Genomic DNA, 20,775 nt, shown 5'->3' with positions numbered 1-20,775 from the left:
GTTTGATATTTATGATTTATAATAACAAAAAGGTCGTCAAAAATATTTGGCAACATACAATATTTAAATCTAAACATGAATAAAAGAATAATGTAAATATTTAATTGATAAACATGAAGCACTCCAAGCTTTCTGAGCAGTGGATTGGCACAGGTGTATTTATAAGCGTTTAATGTAAGGCGGCTTGTTTGTTTTTGTTTATTTAAGATACGCTTTAATTTTGATGGATAAGTGCTGGCCCACGCAATATTACAATAACTGATATAGCTATGGATAAATGAAAAGTAGATAAGTTTTAAGCAGTTTTTATCCAACATATGTCTTGTCTTGTACATAATTCCAATACTCTTTTAAATTTTATTTTCTATTAAATTAATTTGGTCTTTCCAACTTATTTGTTCGTCAAGAAAAACGTCTAAGAAATAAATGCAGAATGTCCGTTGTAAATTAGTTTTTTATATTGAAATGTTTGGGAGTTTTAGGGGCAAAGTTTCAGATTTGGAGGATTTAGAAAAAAGAATATATTTGCTTTTAGTTTTATTTAGAGATAGTTTGTTGGCTTTCAACCACTCATTGAGGTTGTCAAGCTCACGATTCATAGTGATAAAGATTGACTCTATGTTTGAGTGGGTATAAAAAACCTGAGTGTCAGCAGCAAAAAGATTTAAATTTAATACACTAGAAGATAAGTAAATATCGTTCATATAGATAATAAATAATAAAGGCCCTAGAATAGATCCCTGTGGAACTCCGCAAGAAATGTTTTCTAGTTTAGTACAGGTTTTGTCATAAGATACACATTGTTTGCGATTATTAAGATAGGAAAAAAACCATTTATAATTATTATTTTTGACACCATAATTTCTAGGTTTGTAAAGATGGATATTATAGTCCACAGTATCGAAGGTCTTTGAGAGGATAATAAAAACCCCAAGAGTATATTGGTTGTTTTCAAATCCGTTTAAAATTACTTTAACTAATTTAATTACAGCATGTTCTGTCTTTTTTTAAGTAGCATTTTAAGCGTTTTAAAAAAGATTTCTTATTGGTGGTTATTTCTTCATGGTGGTCTATACAAAGCAGTTATTTAAATGGTTTTTTTATTATTGTGGTTTAATAATTCGATAGTTAGAAATTCAAAGTCCGCGTTTTGAATACTTAAAATTTCTATTTTCTGAAAATGGAATGAGTCATGGACAAAAATGCATACACCACCACCAATGCCACCACCTCGAGTTTGGTGGATTGCCTTATAACCTGGAATTTGAAAATTATTTTTTTCATTTCTGCACTATGTTTCTATTAAGCATATTACCGTAAACTCAGAGTTTATATTTTTGAGCATTGATTTAAAACTTTCAAAGTTTTTGTTCATACTACGAATGTTTAAAGTTAGAGTTGAAAATATCATTTGTGACGCATTCATGAGGTTTGATACTTCCTCAATATCAAAATTGTTAGAGTTGATTATGACGTCCTCAAAAATGTTTACATCTGGATCATTATCATTATTCAAAAGAGGTGTGTTTTGTTTATTAAAAATTTCTAAAAGATTTGTTATGTTTGATTTGTTAGCCATTTTCATTATTATAATATTTAAAATTAGGATTTAAAATGATTAGATTTCTAGCTATATCATTTTGAAATATTGTAAACATTTTTTAAAATAATAAGTTTGTCATACCTGACAATTACATTTTCTCCTTTTAATTTTCTTACTTTCGCTTCAGAAAACAACTTCCTTCGTATTTTTGCCGTCTATTGAGAGAAATCTTCATTCACGTAAATATTCAGACCTTTGAGTTTTCTTGTTTCTTTTAGAATGTTTGATTTATCTTTAAACCTTAACAACTTCAATATAATGGTTCAGGATCGGGCTTCTTTTTTAAATCCAACTCGATACGCTCTCTTTATTTCGACTCCTTTTACTCCTAAATTTAGTCATAATAAATTCTGAACCTTTTGTTCAGTTTCATCCCAAGTTTCATTGATATTTTCAGAAATTCCGTCTATCCTTAAGTTATTACGCCTCGACCTATCTTCGGAGATTCTGCATTTTTTGTTTAAAATTGTAATATTATATATGCTTTCAAATTCTTCAGAATCATTAGCAACTTTAACATTTTGTTCGATTAAATGTTCGTGAAAATTTAAGCTTTCTTTAAAGTTTTTTATATCTTTTTCTAGCAAATGTATTCTTTTAGTGCAATCCAATGTTTTTGTTTCAATATTATCAAGGCGTGTATTGATTATTTTTAAGTTATCGCTAATTAAGTCCACGAATACTTTTTCTTGTTCTTTAAATAATGTCCGTATTTCTTTTTTGTGCTAAATAAACTTATCTTTTATTTCGGATAAAGTAATAGCCATTTTTAAGATATTTTTTTTTTAAGTTTTTTTTCTTTCTTTTTTGAGCCGTTACGTCTGTTCACCACGGCGGTCAAGTTGTAAAAAGTACATTGTTAAGCTAACATCATTACATTGTTAAGCTAACATCATTATTCAATTCAATTCTAAAAATTAACTCAATCGCATCGTTTTTTTTGTATGTAAAAATATTTAAAAAAACTAAACAAATGATAATAATGATGATGAGAACAATTATGATTCTACACTTTATGGCATAATTAAAAGGAAATGTTTAATCTACATATGATTTAAACCCAGTCACGCAAAATGAATGCCAGGTCAAACTCGTAAAATAAGCATAAAGTTGTAACCAAAATAAATAAAAAATAAGTGAAGTAAACGAAGGAATAAAATATAAAATAAACTGTAAAAATGTGTATAAACTATAAAAAATTATATAACATAAAATATATAACTATAAAAAGAGTATGTAACTATAAAATCCAATACTCTGTAATGCTTGACTAATACAATAAAAACATTATATTTCAAGAAAAATATATGAAATATCAAAGAAAAGTTAGAATAAATAAAAAAACCATGAAGTTACAATACAAGCTTACACTTTTAAGGCACGTTTTGCACAACCGCCATTTCTGTCAGGAGCTTGTATTAGCCATCGCTTTATGGACCTCTCGACATCTGTATTACATGCTCCTTTTTCATGTTTTTGAACTGCAACTGTTAAATTTAAAACAAGGTATTTAGATGTGATCCACTTAATTACCACAAAATAATTGTCTATTAATTTACTTACTGTTGATTATGCCAGGAATTTGTTTTAACTACAAGGGAGTGCTGCTACATCGATAATCTTATCGCCTGCTGCTACAAGGAAGTGCCGCAACATCGACTGAGGGTTTGGTTGAGGCAGACAGTTTGTTAAATAATAAAAAAAATTAAAAGTATATTTAAATATTCCTTATATTTATATTAAAAAGTCACCATACTGAGCAAGACTCACAAGAAGCGAAAAAATAAAATTATTTTATGCCGCTTAACTGCAGATTTACCCATTTATATAAGTAAATGGTACAAATATATATATATATATATATATATATATATATATATATATATATATATATATATATATATATATATATATATATATATATATATATATATATATATATATATTTATATATATATATATATATATCATATTTAACATTATATTTATGTATATATACAATTATGGTATAAATATACATCTATATATATTTTAATAATATTATATTTATGTATATATATAATTATGCAAATACTTAAATATAATTACACATATATCATTTACTTATACTATAAATGATATAAACATAAAATAAATAATATAAAGTATGAATGATTTGAGATCCTTTATTCATACTATTAGTATAAAATTAGCAAGTCATAGGTTATACTTCGTTGAAATATAACATTTGCTGAATGTTATAACCTATGACAATATTCATTATTAAATAGTATAACCTACGATAGTATAATCTATATAATATAGTATAAATTATGACAATATATTACATAATATCATACTATTTGATTTTATTTTAAGAGTAAGTAAATGTTTTTTTAGGATCCCAAATATGCTTTATAATATAAAGTATAAATAATTGGAGATCCTCTTAAAATATTTACTTAGTTAAAGTAGGTTTTTATTTTAACAGTAATACTTTTAAAATCAAATCAAATATTATGGTATTATGTAATATATTGTCGTAAGTTATATATATATATATATATATATATATATATATATATATATATATATATATATATATATATATATATATATATATATACATATATATATATATACATATAGATCTATAGTTTGTTGGCTTTGGGAAGAGCGGAAGGAAAAAAGTGATTCTTACGCCAACATATACGTCACTTTTAATTACTTTTAACTTTCGTCCATCATTTCCGTGTTGGACGAAAGTAAAAACCATTAATTTAATTACAAATTAATTGTTATATAAAAAAACCACAAAAACGCAAATTTAATTGACCGGAATGTTTTTAAAAACATTCTGAATGTTTTTAAAACATTGTGAATGTTTTTAACAATATAAACAATGTTTTTATTTTTATTTTTTTTAATAAAATGTTTTTATTTTTATTTTTTTTATTAAAATGTTTTTATTTTTATTTTTTTTACTGTAAATCATGCGCGGAGTGTTGCTACATCGACTATCTTATAGCCTGACTCGCAAGGGAGTGCTGCTACATCGACTGACAAATAGCCTGACTCGCAAGGGAGTGCTGCTACATCGACTGACAAATAGCCTGACTCGCAAGGGAGTGCTGCTACATCGACTGACAAATAGCCTGACCCGCAAGGGAGTGCTGCTACATCGACTGAGGGTTTGGTTGGGGCAGGCAGTCTATCATTATTAAAATAAAAAATTCCGGTCTTGAATTTTACTTTTTACTTTTTATCAACAAAATATGGAAAAAACTTTCGGACAACATCTAAGGGTTCTATATATATACGCAGAAGGTAATTGCCGGCAGTGCCAGCAATTAATTCTGGGGTTAATTGCCGGAAGTATTAAAGTATCAATTTTCAATTAATATGCGTAAAAATTAATATGCGTAAAAAAGTATTAAATTCTTCGCATACTTTAATTTTTAAAAGAGGCACATCTAGCTTTTAAGATTAAGTATTCTAAATTTCAACATTCTTGTTAATATAAATGGCTAACTTCTGTTACGGTGCCATTTATTCATCTTTTGAAGAAGTAGAAGAAGCTTTGCTAAAATTTTGTAAAGACAACTGCCATCCAATTAATCGGGATACAAAAATTTTGTAAAGACAACTTAGTATAAAATGTTTTGATCATGTTTAACATAATCTTTTATTTAAGGTGGAACAAGTAAAATAAATAAAGTGGAATAAGTAAAATGAATTTAAATAGATTGAAAATTATTCGCTCAAAATCTAGATTGCTTAATGGTTTTCGTTCTGTCAATTTTATAAAAAGTTTTGAGGTCCTGGGTAACAAATTCATGAGATTTTAATTAGTAAGTAGGTTTTTAACTACAACTTGGTGAATTCAAATCAAATTTCTATAATTTGTTATCAAAAGAAAGGTGTAAAGGCGGGTAGTGCTACAGTTAAGGGGGCTAAAAAATTTTTTGTGCTTATAGTGCTCTGATCAGTTAGGGACGTGTTTAAAAATGTTAAACTATTTTTTTTATTGATTATTATATATCATTGAAAAGAGGCTAAAGTCAGCAACCATTTTGTTTGCTTGAATATTGCGTTAATAATATCTCTCAAATCCTAACCTCAAATTTTTAGTCGGCTTTTTTTGTCAATTTATTGCCCTGTTGTACCTAGGGACATGTACCTAGGGACATGTCCCTAGGTACAACAGAGTGCCGAACTTCTGTATCATCAGGAACTATTTGTGTTTTTATGTAATGAATAATTCATTTATGAATCGTGGTGTAATAAATAATATAATAGTGACTCGTTGTGCAGTAATTAATCGGAAATAATAGTTGTAATTCAATTTATGCCAATAATAATAAATAATTAAAGTTATAGTTATAAGTTATCTTTATAACTATAGTTATAAAGATAACTTATAAGTTATAGAAGCTAATCTGAGTATTTAATTACCCAGCGTCCCTAGGTACAACCGCCGTCTCTAGGTACAATCACCCATGTCCACCATGACAAATTCAGACCTCATTTTGTGGCTAAAAAAAGTACTAAAAAATTGTACTATAAAGCAGAGATTCTCATCAAAAGTGCACAAAGGACTATATTTTCATATACAGTTTTCAAAAGTTCAATTATATTCACCGATGAAAAATTACACTCGTTAACCTAAAAACGTCCCTAGGAGAGCCAGTCTCCCTTATTCTGCTACATTATCTTTTTCAATAAAATTTGGCTTACACATTTGATGTCTGATCAACAACAAAGTTTTTAAGAAAAGTTATTTCAATAAAAGCGGTGTAACTACAAAAAAAACTATACAAAAAGAGAGTTTAACTCTTCTACTTTTTTAAAAATATCAATATTAATATAAAATTCTAAAAAATACCACAACAAAATATATCCTTACAACTGAAAAACTTAGCACGCTTTGATAAAATGGTCGAAGATTTTTATTACATAATTGGTGCCGTAACTCATTGGATAAGCACATACCTACATCAGTGAGACTTTTTAAGATTGCCGCATGCAAAACCCTCAGTTGATGTAGCGTCACTCCCTTTGTGTTTTTGTGATTTCGATTTCTATTATTAATTAGTTTTGCCAATTATTGAAAAAAAGTTTCACTTTGTATTTTATATCGTTACATTTTAAATAATGATCATTAGTTGGTAACAAGAGTTACAAGTTAAAATGATATTGTTTAACAAACATGCGGTAGCGGTGTAGTGGTAGAGCGCTCGCTTCATAAGCTAGAGGTTCTGAGTTCGATCCCCACCACGTCCCTGGTAGTACCGCGCTTAACTTGTTTCTCCGCGCAGCGGCCTTGTTTGTCAAGGTTTGTGTTTCGGAGATATAGAGTTGAGAGAGGGTTATACCACAAATAAATCGCCTCCTCGTCTGTAGTGACCTTCTCGGCCTTGAGGAGGTGAATTAACAAAAAAAAAAAAAACAATTTCGTAACAAGACGAGTTTGTTTATAAGTAAAAAAAAACGAACATTTATTAAAAACAAGATGGCTTTTAAATGCGTTAAACAACATTTCAACATAGTTGACAGACCACAAGTTATTTGAATCACTTTGATGCATTTATGTGTTATATAAATCATTGCGTTATTTATTTTTGTTTTGTTTAGGTTGCTAATTTTAATAAATTATTAAAGCAAAAAAATTGTTGATGCTCCTGAATCCACCATTCAGTATTGTATGTTTGCAAGCATTATGGTGTGGATAAAAATGGTTTAGCTACTCAAAGAAAGTTTAAATGAGCGAGCTCTACACTTAAAAAAAGTAAGTATGGATAACATATTTTTGATATACTTAAAAATAATATAGTAAGGTATTGCTGAATTTTTTATCAAGATATAGACCACCGACAGTAATGTTTATTCCGAATGCTGTATTTAAATTTATCATATCAGTTATGTAAACCAGTTTCTTAACATTTGTAGTTTTGAGATTTGATTTGAACTTGACAAGCTCATGAAAAAACTCTCAGATGATCCTTATGCTTTGGGTTGATTGATTTGATAAATCTAATGAAACCATTAGTTGACACTAGATAGAATGGAGTGTTGTTGTGCACAGCATGGCAGTAAGATTGTATTCAAACTTTATTTATTTAGGGACAGTGGCTTCATAGAGCTTAGCTTGAAATGCTCTGGTTATTGAGGATTGTTGAGCATTGACCAACAGCATTTTTTGCTTTTTTTGCTGAACTAGAGAATTTTTTTTCTGCAGCTCTCCTTTTGTTTTCCACAAACTGCGTGTTAATAACTCCATGTTTTGCTTTAAGATGTTAATAACTCCATGTTTTGCTTTAAGATGTTAATAACTCCATGTTTTGCTTTAAGATGTTAATAACTCCATGTTTTGCTTTAAGATGTTAATAACTCCATGTTTTGCTTTAAGATGTTAATAACTCCATGTTTTGCTTTAAGATGTTAATAACTCCATGTTTTGCTTTAAGATGTTAATAACTCCATGTTTTGCTTTAAGATGTGTATGAAGAGTAGAAGTTGAGTACTAATGTGTATTGAGTTGTGTATTGAGTACATTCTTATAATGCTTACAAGAAGCTTTACCCTCTTTAGTCGTATTTTTGTCAAAATGGTGCAAAATCGGACTTTCTTTAGGCATTTTGTCACAAAAGGTAATGTTTAAATGCAGCAAATTTCTCAACACAATATTTATTTTTCTAAGTAATGTTTGGATTATAAATACAAAATATATGAAAATATTATACCTCAAGATACGCTAATCCCACACCAGCAAGCTCTCGAAGCTTTTAATGAACAATACAAACCCCAAGTCAACTAGAGCGAAGAAAATTTTAATTTTCGCAAAATGGCTCAACGTATAGGTAAAACCACTCAGAAGTTTTACGTTACACTTCACGAACAAGCTCTTAAATGTAAGTGTGCTAATAAGAATAAAGAAATTAAACAACAAATTGAGCTTAGTACGAACACTTCAAAACTACGGAAATACATTTTCCAAATAAATAGAGTAAAGAAAACAAATCTTCCACTAACCAGTAAAGCACCACCATAAGATAGAAACTCAAAAGTTGCTAAAAAGATTTTATCTATACGGAAGCGAACTTCCACGCGCTAATATATGTTAAGCTGGGGAAAACTTGCTACTCCTGTGGAAAAATCGGGTATTTAGCTGTAGCAGACATCTGCGAGTACAGCAAAACAAACTTTTTTGGGCACCCTTTTAAAAAATACAGCAATCACGAAACTATTGTAAATACTTTAAAAAGCCTAAACACAACAGTTGCACTTCGCATTGAGCTTATGATTTTACAATTACAGGGATACTTTTATTATCTACACTACGTCCAAGAAAAAAATAATATATCTGATTACCCTAGTTGCCTCTAATACAAAAGGATGAAATTAAGGATAAAAATTAAATAAAGGATCTTCTATAATAGTTTGTAATCTAAATTTTTATTTAGATTTTTCATTTATTCTACGAACTTACATTTTGTACACGTTTTAATTAAGTAATATGCACGCACACACACACTCAAAATATTGCCACTGAAAACCGCTAAAGTTCAACGCGTTGAATTTGAATTGTTGGTAAAATAATTTAGGCTTAAATTTAAGCTTAAAGATTAAAACATAAATTACTTACCCAGACTGCACACGACTCCGGTTCAGAACTCCGGCGAATCATCACACGCCGTTGCAACTATATTAGTAACGGGTCATTACTGGTGCAAGTTTGGCAAGTTTCTCAAGCAACTTTTTCATGTCTTGAAAATTATTGCAAAAAGTCACAGCGGCGTGCAATAAAAGGCCAAAACTCTGTCGAGCAGTCGAATGCCACAACAATGGCATTTACCTTTGGATCAACACTGAATTGTGGTGGATACAAAGTTTTGGCCGAATGTCGTTTTATCATAATTGCTAATATTTAGATGCTTTCGTTGTCTATGATTAAATAATTACGATTATAATCATGATTATTTAGAAATCAAACTTATTGCACGATGCATTGATTGCACCGTGAAAAAAATAAAAGAACGCGGGAACTCGTAGAAGACCATATGGTTTTGTCGTCGAGTACTGCTGAGAAATGATTGTGTTAAAATTTATAAGATATTTACAAGATAAAAAATAAGTTAACGAAGTAAGAAACTTAGAATATTCCGTTACAAATACAAGATACATTATAACATATCACAGTTGTTAATGATACATATATAATTTTTATAAATTAATGGTTAAATAGAGGGTAAAAAGGAAGATTACAAAAAAAATACCAAAAGTATATTGTTTCATCTTCGATTGTAAAAATAGGTTCTTTAAGCTTTCGTTTAAAAGAAAAGTAGTTACTTTGATAAATAAAATCCTCAGTAAAATTTTTTAAAACTATTTTATTCCTAAAGAATGGTCCGCAATAATCAATACAAAATTTAAAAAGATTTGTTTGAAAAATGGGCTGCTTAATAAAATTATCATTGCGTAAAATGTATTTATTTTTATCTTTCGATGAATACAAATTATGGTAAGAAATAGGGGATGAATTGGTTTTACATTTAAACATATAACAAAGAGTATTAAAATGTAAAGCTCATATATATTAAAAACTTTCATTTCAAATAATAGAGGCTTGGCTTGAGTATAACGGTCTTTTAAATATATGAGACGTGTTACTTTATTATACTTTATTATTTACCCTGCAACGTTTTAGCAACATTTTAGCTTTTCTAAGCGAATACAGTGAGCAACAGTGTCAAAAATTTCAAAACAGCAATAATTATTGCTTGTTTGAAGCCAGGTTGTAACTTGTTAGAAAAACAACAATTTTTACATTATGAAAATCTTTTAAACACTTAACAATTGGAATCAAATGTGTAAACAATTCTAAAAATTTTGTTTCAAGGGAATTTAAAACAAAATTTTTAGAATTATTTTTAAAAGTTTTCTAATATTTTGTTTGAATTATTTTCATCCAAGTCTCTCTTGATAGCCTCTCTAAATAATATTTTTTGACTTCAGTCAATCATCAAATTCTGGCCAGACATCCAACAAAAAATTTCCAAGCAGTGAAACAAAGCCAATTAATAAATGAAGTTCAGGTGGACGAACTGATTGCTCAAATAAAGTCTGGATCTAGATCAGTATACAAAATTAGAGGATTAATGCAGTTCATAAAATCTTTCATGAATGATTTCACTGATTTATTTTCTAAATACTTATTGTACCTATAATCAGTACTGCCAAGAGTTCGTTTTGTCCCCGAATCTAATGTGGATATTCCCTCACACCATAAACAAGCTCTTTTTCCAGAATGCTTAGATAAACCAAATAATGCATTTCCACATTTTAAGTCATTCAAGAATCATCATTATTCTTACGACAAAAGATATTGATAATCACTTTAAAAAATGAACCACCACCATCCAATGAAATTTTATAAAGGCTGAATTTGAGTCTACACCACGTAATTTTAACAAGTCTAGCACAAAATATGATGTATTTTGAACATATACAAGATCTCTTAAAAATACATGGCCTATACTTTCAACAAACAATTTAACTACCGAGCAGAACTATTTTTAGTTATCTAACTAAACTAACATATTTTTTATTTAAAAAATATTATATTATTGAATATTAGTTTATTAGTTTAGTTAGATATGGGGTAAAATAGGTAAAATTTTATCTAAATAACTGCTTTAGAATTATTCGAATTAAAAATTATAACATTAAATTTACTTTTTTTATCATAATTTTCATTATACAAATAAAGATTTAAAAATTTGAATGCAATATATTAGGAAATAAATGTTACGAAATGAATTTTAAAACCTCCTTAATGATTTTTATTCCAGTAATAAAAAAAAATTTTTTTTTCAATTTTTTAACAAAACTTCATCTGAGTCAATTTAAAATAACAAATTTAAAACTAATAGAAACAAAATTAACCATCTGGAAACTATAGAGTACTTTTAAAAAAAATCAATTTTCCATAGCTTATCGTGATCATTACCTATATAACAAATTAGTTTTAAAATATACTTCAATATCTCTCATAGAAAGTATTCAACTCCTAAAATAAACAGAAAAGAACATATGATGTACTTTTCTGTTTCTTTGCATGACTAAAAACTAAAAAAATACTAAAAAAATTAAACAAGCCTCAAAATAAAACTAAACAAGAATCAAAAACGATTTCATGATATTAATAGAAAGATTTCTCGATGACTTTACAGTTTTCTACGAATTCCTCACGAGTAGACAATTTAGACTTTTGTCATTTTTGTTCTATGTAAATTTATTACTTATTTTATTTTTTTCTCCTAATTTCTTTTTTTAAAAATAACAATTTAATTTAGAATAACAAAACAGCAATTTTTTTATTCTTGTAGAAATTATACTTGATTATAGAGCACCGCGGATAAGCATTTAATAGGAAGTTTACGTCTCCTTCCTAACCGATGCCGCTACACTTGTGCAAAGGTGGGGTTTGAACCAGGATCCTTTGTGTCTGAGGCAAGTGCGCTACCACTGCGCCACGACTGCTATTATGAATTAAATGCATCCAATGCGGGCAAGAAAACTATATTCCTGAAAAAAACGACTTTAAATTAAATACAACACTCTTGGGGAGGGGGTTTGACACACGCCACACATACCCCTTAAACAGCCTATGTGCTTTGTAATGAAGTACCGTGAAAAAGCGTTTACTAAAAAAGTTTTGATTTAATTATCTTTTATCAAAAGAGTAGACATCGAAAAACGGAATTTTTAATTACCTAGTTAGCACTCTAGCCACTGTAGCTGCTTATGCAAGATAAGTATGTAGTCAAAACATTCCTCCTAATAAGTTGGTCTGTTTTTTTACCTAAGTATACTTTGATAAATTATAACGAGTTATTTATAAATTATTATACATAAGTCTATGTTTAAAACAACAACTAGTAATCTATGTTTAAAAAGATAACTAGAAAATTATTGACTCTCTTGCCGACAAATTTTAAATAACTTTTTATAATTAATAAAAATTCATCTATCACCGCGTAAGAGAACCCATTCCATTTCCATCTCCGACTTTTTGAAAATTAAATTTTACTTATTAATGTAATTAGAATAATACTAATAAAATAATACAATAAAAATTAAAACTGGTATCAAATAAATAACAAATTAAATTGTCAAAATTGTTTGAACTAATGAAATTAATGATTTAATATATAATTTAATATAGCTAATATATATAATTCTGTAATAATGTTCAAATTATCTTTATGAATATATGAGACTATTATTACACTGCGCATGCGTAAACATTTTAACAGCCTGAATGATTTTTTTGATCTTGAAAAAAATTTGTTATGCATAACTTTATGGTTGAGTTATTTTAATTTTCAAAGCCAACTCGTACCTAGTGCGCAAACGTTTCACCCAAGTGTAATTTTCAATTATTTTCAGAAATAATATTTGGTAGCTCAGTTTAAAGGTTGCCATTGCATAACAGAAATCGCAACAAGATACTGATTTTCTTTGTTTTAACAAAAGGTGGAAACTAAACCTGAAAATAATAAAAAAGTTTCAGAAGAAAAATATAAATGTTTTATTTTAGCATTAAGTAAATAAGTTTGTAAGAATTTGAGCTGAAAATGGCTGCCTTGTCTTCTTCCCAAGTTCTAGAAAATATACACGAACAACTTGTGTGCGCAATTTGTTTGGAAAGATTTGATGATCCAAAATTATTAAACTGTCTGCATTCGTTCTGCTGTCAATGTTTACATAAAATAATAAACCAAAAGCCATCAGATGTTATCGAATGTCCAACGTGCAGAGAAGTAACAATAATACCAATAAATGGTATAAAAGAACTGAAAACTAACTTTTTTATAAACAGTTTATTAGATCTAGTCCATCATAAAATTGAAGAGTTAAAAAACGAAAAAAAAAAAGGCGAACAATGTGAACAATGTCAAGAACACGATAATGCTACTTCAAGGTATGTATTTTTTACAACGAATTTACCAGAGTTTTAAACTTCTTTTTGTAGTTTCCTTAAAAATCTTATTTTTAATATCTATTTAAACAAACTGGTTATTTTTTTGAGGTGTATTGAATGTGATTTGGTTTTATGTGGAGGATGTATTGCAGATCACCGAAGAAATCGCTCTACACTTGATCATAGAATCGTGGTAATGGAAGACGATGAAGATGTGAATAAACAATCTTTAGATAAATATACGCTTACCTTTTGCCGCTATCACACGCGTAATGTAATCAAGTATTTCTGCAACACGTGCGATGAGGCTGTTTGTCGTGTATGTACTATACTAGAACATCGTGAACATCAATTTGTTTATCCAAAAGATGCCATTCCTCAACAAAAACCTATTATTGAAGAGTTATTAGAAAAAACAAAAGAAAATATTCCATTGTTAAAAGCCACAATCAAAGATATACATTCAATGTCCAACACACTTCGAGAATGCCGCGAGTCTTTACTGCTTGAAATAAACGCAAAGACTCAAGCACGTATTGAAGCTTTATTGTTAGCAAAAGCAAAGTTGCTTGAAGAACTGGATCGAATACATCGAGGTAAACAAAAAACTCTCAGCCTGCAATCAGATGCAGTTGAATTAGAACTTGGTAAAATAAGTGGGTGTTGTGCATTTGCTGAAAATGTTTTGAAGTTTGGAAATGAAGTTGAAGTGCTTCAAATAAAATCTCGTTTACAACAGTTAAATAGCATCACAATTAAACTGGATCCTGAAGAAGACGATTCTATTCAATACGTTAGTGAGAGCGAATCTATTGAGGCAGTAATGGAATCACTTGGAAAAATATGCTCTAGCCAAACATTTGCTTCGCTGTCTTATGCCGAAGGGGAAGGACTAGAAACACCAAGAGTTGGAATTGAATCTAACATAATTGTTCATGCTCAAAATAGACATGGCAAAAAAAAGTCAGGAAGTGACCGTGTTGAAGCTGTTATGGTATTACCCGATGAAACTAAACGAACTTTGAATGCCTTGGACAACGGTAAGCGTAGCAAAGTCAACCTTAATTCCAAAAATAGTTATTTACTGATTCAAAAAAGTAAAAGAAAAATTTCTTTAAAATAAAAAACATTTTAAATTTTATTTATTCTTTGATAATAAATCTAAAAAATTTAAATTGTTTTACATGATTATAGCATTTTTCAAACAGGGGGTTGCGCTTAGGCTATATATTGTGTGATTTCATGCAAACCAAATATTTGGGGATTGTCAAACGATGATAAAGGCGCCCCCTTGGTTGAATATCGTATTCTTATTTTAAAGCTGCCTTCATTCTTTTAGATGATGGAACTTACACTATTCGCTTTACACCTGACATCAATGGTAGACATTTGCTTCATATTACAATTAAAACAAAACCAATCAATGGCAGTCCCTTTGAAATATTTGTTATTAACAGGCGAGAGTATAGTGAAGTTGGCCCAAGTTTATTAAAGTTTGGTCAATATGGCTCCAAGCGCAGAGAGTTTAAATCACCTTTTGGTGTTGCTAGTGATAACGAAGGATTTATATATGTAGCTGATAGTTATAACCATAGAATCCAAACTTTTGGTCCTCGCGGAGAGTTTGTACACATGTTTGGTTCACACGGAGATAGAAAAGGTGAGTTTAATTGTCCAACTGATGTAGCAGTATCACCAAACAGCAAGTTAGTAGTTTGCGACAATGGTAACAACCGTGTTCAAGTTTTTGGTAGAAACGGAAATTTTATTGCAAAGTTTGGTCGTGAAGGCATTAAAAACGGAAACTTTAAATCCCCTTGGGGAGTCACAGTTTCACCGGTATCGAGAGAAATAATAGTTGCAGATACTGACAACCATCGAATACAGATATTTTCATCAGACGGAAAATTTATAATGAAATTTGGTTGTAATGGAGACCGTCCAGGGCAATTTAATTCTCCATGTTACGTTGCAGCAAACGCTGAAAATGAACACATTTTAGTTTCCGACTCTAAAAACCATCGTATACAGATATTTGATAGACGTGGTAAATTTATTCAGTTATTTGGAACTCAAGGTCAAGAAGATGGACAATTCAATCATCCCCGAGGACTTTCAATGGACATAGCAAACAATATAATTGTGTCTGATATGGGTAACCATAGGTTACAAATACTTACATACGCAGGAAAAATGGTAAAGTGTGTTGGAACAGAAGGAAACGGAGATGGGCAGCTTTCTTTCCCCGAAAGCGTTGCAGTAACACCAAACGGTTTTATAATAGTATCAGATTTGAGTAACAATCGTATTCAGGTCTTTTAACTTTATTTTGGAAATAATTTTTTTACTTAAAAAATTAAAATTTTTACGCACCTAGGTTTAAATTTTTAACCTTTATATGTATATAGATCACTAAACAATTGTTTTCTAATTATATTTAATACTTAAATTAATTTATTTGATAAAACTACTATTGTTTTAATAATTATTTAAAAAATTAATGAGTTCATAATAGTTTCAAAACTTAATAATTACAAATTTAAAAACTTGGTCTCGTCAGACTTAAATAAGTTTGAAATTTGTCTCAAAAAGATTTTTTTAATGGCTGAAAACTTTTAAATGTATAGACAACTTCTCTTTCCCCACACAAAGCTCACTCTACCAACTACATCCAATCACTGGTTGATTTATGATATCGGATATTTAAAAAAAAAAGATGAAGATGACAATACGCCATCGTAATCTTTTCATAGATTTCCATAAAAAGCTTCAATAAAGTATATAAATTATATTAAAACCCTAATATGCAAAAAGTTGATTAGTAAATCAAAAAAAAAAAGAAAAGGAAAAAAAACACTTAAAAATTATCTTCAGAGTAGTTTCTTTAGCACAAATGTTTCTCAAGTTTTAAAATTTTCATTTTTATTACAAATTTATTTGAACTTAACGGCTTTGCCATACATTTGAATTCTTTTTATAGTATTCTATATTTCTCGCCTTATATAGATTTCAAACTTGTTATTAAAGTTTGCAGGAAAGAAGTTGATGTTGAATCAACGCATTAAAGTTGAGTGCTGAAAGATACTTATTTAAAATACAACTCAATTGCTTATCATTTGCTTATCTTTCATTAAGGTTTGAGCAATTTCACGCATACTTTTAGAATAACGGTTTCTGATGGCATGTTTTCGTATGCTTTAAATTTTTTTAAGTTTTTCGTTGATATGTATGTGTACAATCTCGATACATTGGTCAAACTAAATACTACAGTTGACAACGCATTTGCCTAATGCATATTTTACTGAGTTAGTCTCACGTTGATGCATCGTTTGTATAAAGTTATTGGTACGATGTTGGTCTAATGAAGTACTACGGTTAAATTTGTGCAATATGATGGTGCACTCTTGATTCACTAGTGATATTATCTGACACTTGTAAATTTTTTAGCATTCATTTGCAAGCATTTCAAGATCAACTTACTAATGGTGCAACGTGCAGTGCAATACTTTTTTAGAAACAATACGTTTCTAACTCATGTACTAACGCGATATTTTTTACTAATTATCATAAATTGGAATCTGCTTAAATAATGCAGTGATAATACAGAATGATTAGGGCGTAACAATATTATTAACTTGAATAGATGGTGCCAAAAAGAGTTTTGCTGTATAAAAGATAATGTTTTTGCATTTTTAAGTGCCAGACTTTTTGATCCATTTTCAGATCCAGTCTTTTGCGTGTCATTATATTTCCAGAACCACTAAATAGTATTTCTAAAGCATCAGAAGTTACTGGGATTCCAAAAATTGCGCGCATCACATTTGCCCAAAGTGGAGATTGTGCTTTATGAAACATCCACAATTGAGTCATATCCAATTCATTTTATTCTGGTCTTGGAAATGTCACAAATCCTGCAATTCAGCTTCCATTGGTGGTTTAAAATTAAAGCGGAAATTCACTATACACAAAAATTTTTTTAAAAATGTATAAAACTAATTGATATGTTTGAACATACATCGCAGGGGAGGCCGGGGAGACTTCGGACAGTTTTTACTTTAATTAGGCTTATTTAATAACTATTGCATATTTTTAAAGTAACATGTTTTTTTATCAAACTAAAACGATTAAGGGTATCTTTTAACATTTTATACTTTCTTGATATTTTTTGATTTTCAATATTTAAAAAATAAATTTGAATTAAACAGGTTTTTTACAACTATCGAGACAAATTAAGCAAAAGTATTCCATACAAGGTAAGTCTAATGATGAGTTTGAACACTCTAATCTAAATTTAAATAAGTTTACTTTTAATGAATTTAAAGTTGCGTTTAAGTCATTAAAATGAAATAAAGCAACTGGATATGATGGTATTAACATGAACATTGTGACTGATTTCTACGGTGTTATAAAAGATATTCTTTAGAAAATCTTCAGAGCATCCATTGCACGAAGTTCTTTTCCAGATAATCTAAAAATAGCCAAAATAACTCCAATCTTTAAGACATCGTACAAATATAACAAATTTCTGTTATATTTGTACGATTTTATCTTATTTCTGTTCTTCCAGTTTTTTCAAAAATTTTAGAAATAATAATGAGTAATCGAATTAACTCTTATCTTATTGAGAAGGAAATACAATACGAAAACCAATTTGGTTTAAAAAAATAATCCAATTGAGCATGCCATTCTTCAACTTACGTGCAATATAACTCTTTTTTTATTTATTGATTTGTCCAAAGCATTTGATACCGTCAATCATCAAATGCTGTTGAAAAAACTATTGTCATGCTATTAAAGATAAAACTAAAATGAAGAACCTTTCTTTATTTAAGCTTTCAGAAGACGAATTAGATATCCTTAAAAATGGACAAAACTTCTCTATCCCACCACAACATCTTAAAAGAACTGATATATATTCTTCATTCGAACTCATAAACCGATATCTTCAGAATAATTTAAAATACTCCAGTCAACTTAAAGCGAACTTTTTAATCTTGCTAATTCCTATATATATATATATATATATATATATATATATATATATATATATATATATATATATATATATATATATATATATATATATATATATAAATATTGTCCATCTAAAGAAACTCTAAAAAAGCATGTAATTCTGAAAAAATTATGTAAAAATCTAGATATCGTTATTTTAAAACCAGATAAAGGAAATGGTGTGGTTATTCTAGATAAAGAAATTTATGACAACGGTCTCTAAAAATCATTAATGATTCATCCAAATTTAAAAAACTTAAAAAAGATCATTATCACCAGAGAAACACAACTTCAAAACTTTTTAAAGAAACTCAAGAAAAAAGGTTTCTTTGATGACTCCAACTATAATAAAATGTACCCTTCAGGCTCTCGTCCAGCCCGCATTTATGATCTTCAAAAGTGACATAAGATGATTTCTTCTGACGATAATATAAGTTTCAGACCTATGATATCATCAATTGGCACTTATAATTATTAATTAGCTAAATTTCTTAGAAAGCTACTCCACAAATACCATCGGAATCTTGCACTAAAGATTCATTCACTTTTTCTAAAGAAATAAGCCAAGCTAGCCTTCATAAACATTTCTTAGTATCTTACGACATTACAAGTTTATACACCAATATTCCACTACAAGAAACAATAGATATTGCCGTCAATAGCATTATAAATAGTAAAGTTAATCTTAAATTAGTAAAAGTGATTTAAAAAAACTCTTCAGTTTTGCAACATCTCAAACTCATTTTCTCTTCAAAAGACAAATTTATAACCAAATTGATGGTGTTGCTATGAGTTCCCCCTTAGCACCTGTTCTTGCTAATCTTTTCATGGGAAATTTTGAAGATAAATGGCTCAAATTATATAACGGAGAAAAACCAGCTCTTTTTAAACGGTATGTAGATGACATTGTTGCTGTTTTCACTTCCGAAAATCAAACCGATTTATTTTTGGAGCATATTAATAATAAACACAGTTCAATATAAACATTTTTTTGGAGTATATTAATAATAAACATAAATGAAATAAGTTCTATTACTTTTACAATGGAAAAAGAAATTCAATCAAAAATATCTTTTTTTGGACCTAACTCTAAATAAATAAACCATTCCACAATTACCCCTGTTTTTCATAAGAAAAATTTCTCGGGACTCTACACAAACTTTTTTAGTTTTACTTCATTTTCATACAAAGTCAGTCTGACTACATGGGATATAGGTGGAAAATACTACGCTATAGATCTTAAACGCCAAATATATTTTAATCTAAATGATATGAAAGTAGTCAATACCAGACAAATAAAAGTACAAATGCTTCTATGATAATTTTTAAAAATTACTTAACTAGTAATTTAAAAAAATCATCGAAGCTTTCAGGCTTAACTTAATCTGGTATTTGCTACTTTATCCCATTTGGGATTCAAATGTGCAGCATTTTTGATCTTTAACATGTGATGTTTTCCACCTATAACCTATGTCGGATTTATCATAAACCATTATAAGGAAATTTTATAAAATTAAATAACGTGTTGCAAAATAAATTTATTTTAAAATAAATGGTATCAATATATACATTCAAAATAAATATTGAAAGCATTTTTTTTTTCTCTTGCGATTTACACGCCGGATTTTATCGATTGAATTAAGTAAATCGCTTCGGCTTGCACAATACCAAAGTTTTTTTAGGATCTTCTAACTTTCTTCAAACATTTTCTAAAAAAATTATATATATATATATAAATATATATATAAATAAATACAAACATATATATATATATATATATATATATATATATATATATATATATATATATATATATATATATATATATATATATATATATATATATATATATATATTTGTATATTTGTGTGTATATATATATATATTGGTATATTTGTGTGTGTGTGTGTGTGTATATATATATATATATATATATATATATATATATATATATATATATATATATATATATATATATATATATATGTATATATATATATATATATATATATATATATATATATATATATATATATATATATATATATATATATATATATACACACACAAAGAGAGAGAGAAGAGAGAAGAGAGAAGAGAGAAGAGAGAGAGCATTTTAATAAGGAACCTTTTTAGTCGAGCAATTTTGATTAGTAGCCAGGTTGAAGTTATTAATGTCTGCAATAATTCACAA

At 28.4% G+C, this 20,775-nt stretch overlaps 1 protein-coding gene and 1 long non-coding RNA gene across 2 annotated transcripts; one reads left to right on the top strand and one right to left on the bottom strand.

Annotated features, from left to right (window-relative positions):
* Positions 1-11,909: 11,909 nt before the first annotated feature.
* Positions 11,910-12,458, bottom strand: LOC136090277 (uncharacterized). The gene is made up of 2 exons (XR_010643308.1): positions 12,358-12,458; positions 11,910-12,169 (listed from the first exon to the last, which is right to left on the bottom strand). It is a non-coding gene; the product is annotated as an uncharacterized LOC136090277 (long non-coding RNA).
* Positions 12,459-13,012: 554 nt separating this feature from the next.
* LOC100213038 (E3 ubiquitin-protein ligase TRIM71) lies at positions 13,013-16,035 on the top strand. Its single transcript, XM_065814898.1, has 3 exons — positions 13,013-13,568; positions 13,677-14,608; positions 14,908-16,035. The coding sequence occupies exons 1-3, from the start codon at positions 13,222-13,224 to the stop codon at positions 15,888-15,890; spliced, it is 2,262 nt and encodes a 753-aa protein (XP_065670970.1). The 5' UTR covers positions 13,013-13,221; the 3' UTR covers positions 15,891-16,035.
* The last annotated feature ends 4,740 nt before the right edge of the window (positions 16,036-20,775 follow it).

This window comes from Hydra vulgaris, chromosome 13 (assembly GCF_038396675.1).
Source record: "Hydra vulgaris chromosome 13, alternate assembly HydraT2T_AEP".
NCBI lineage: Eukaryota > Metazoa > Cnidaria > Hydrozoa > Anthoathecata > Hydridae > Hydra > Hydra vulgaris.
This window is presented reverse-complemented; position numbering and strand designations above follow the sequence as displayed.

Coding starts and splice junctions, on each gene's coding strand:
- LOC100213038 (XM_065814898.1), top strand. CDS start 13,222: ATGGCTGCCTTGTCTTCTTCCCAAGTTCTAGAAAATATACACGAACAA. Junction 13,569..13,676: donor CACGATAATGCTACTTCAAG/GTATGTATTTTT, acceptor TATTTTTTTGAG/GTGTATTGAATGTGATTTGG. Junction 14,609..14,907: donor TTTGAATGCCTTGGACAACG/GTAAGCGTAGCA, acceptor TCATTCTTTTAG/ATGATGGAACTTACACTATT.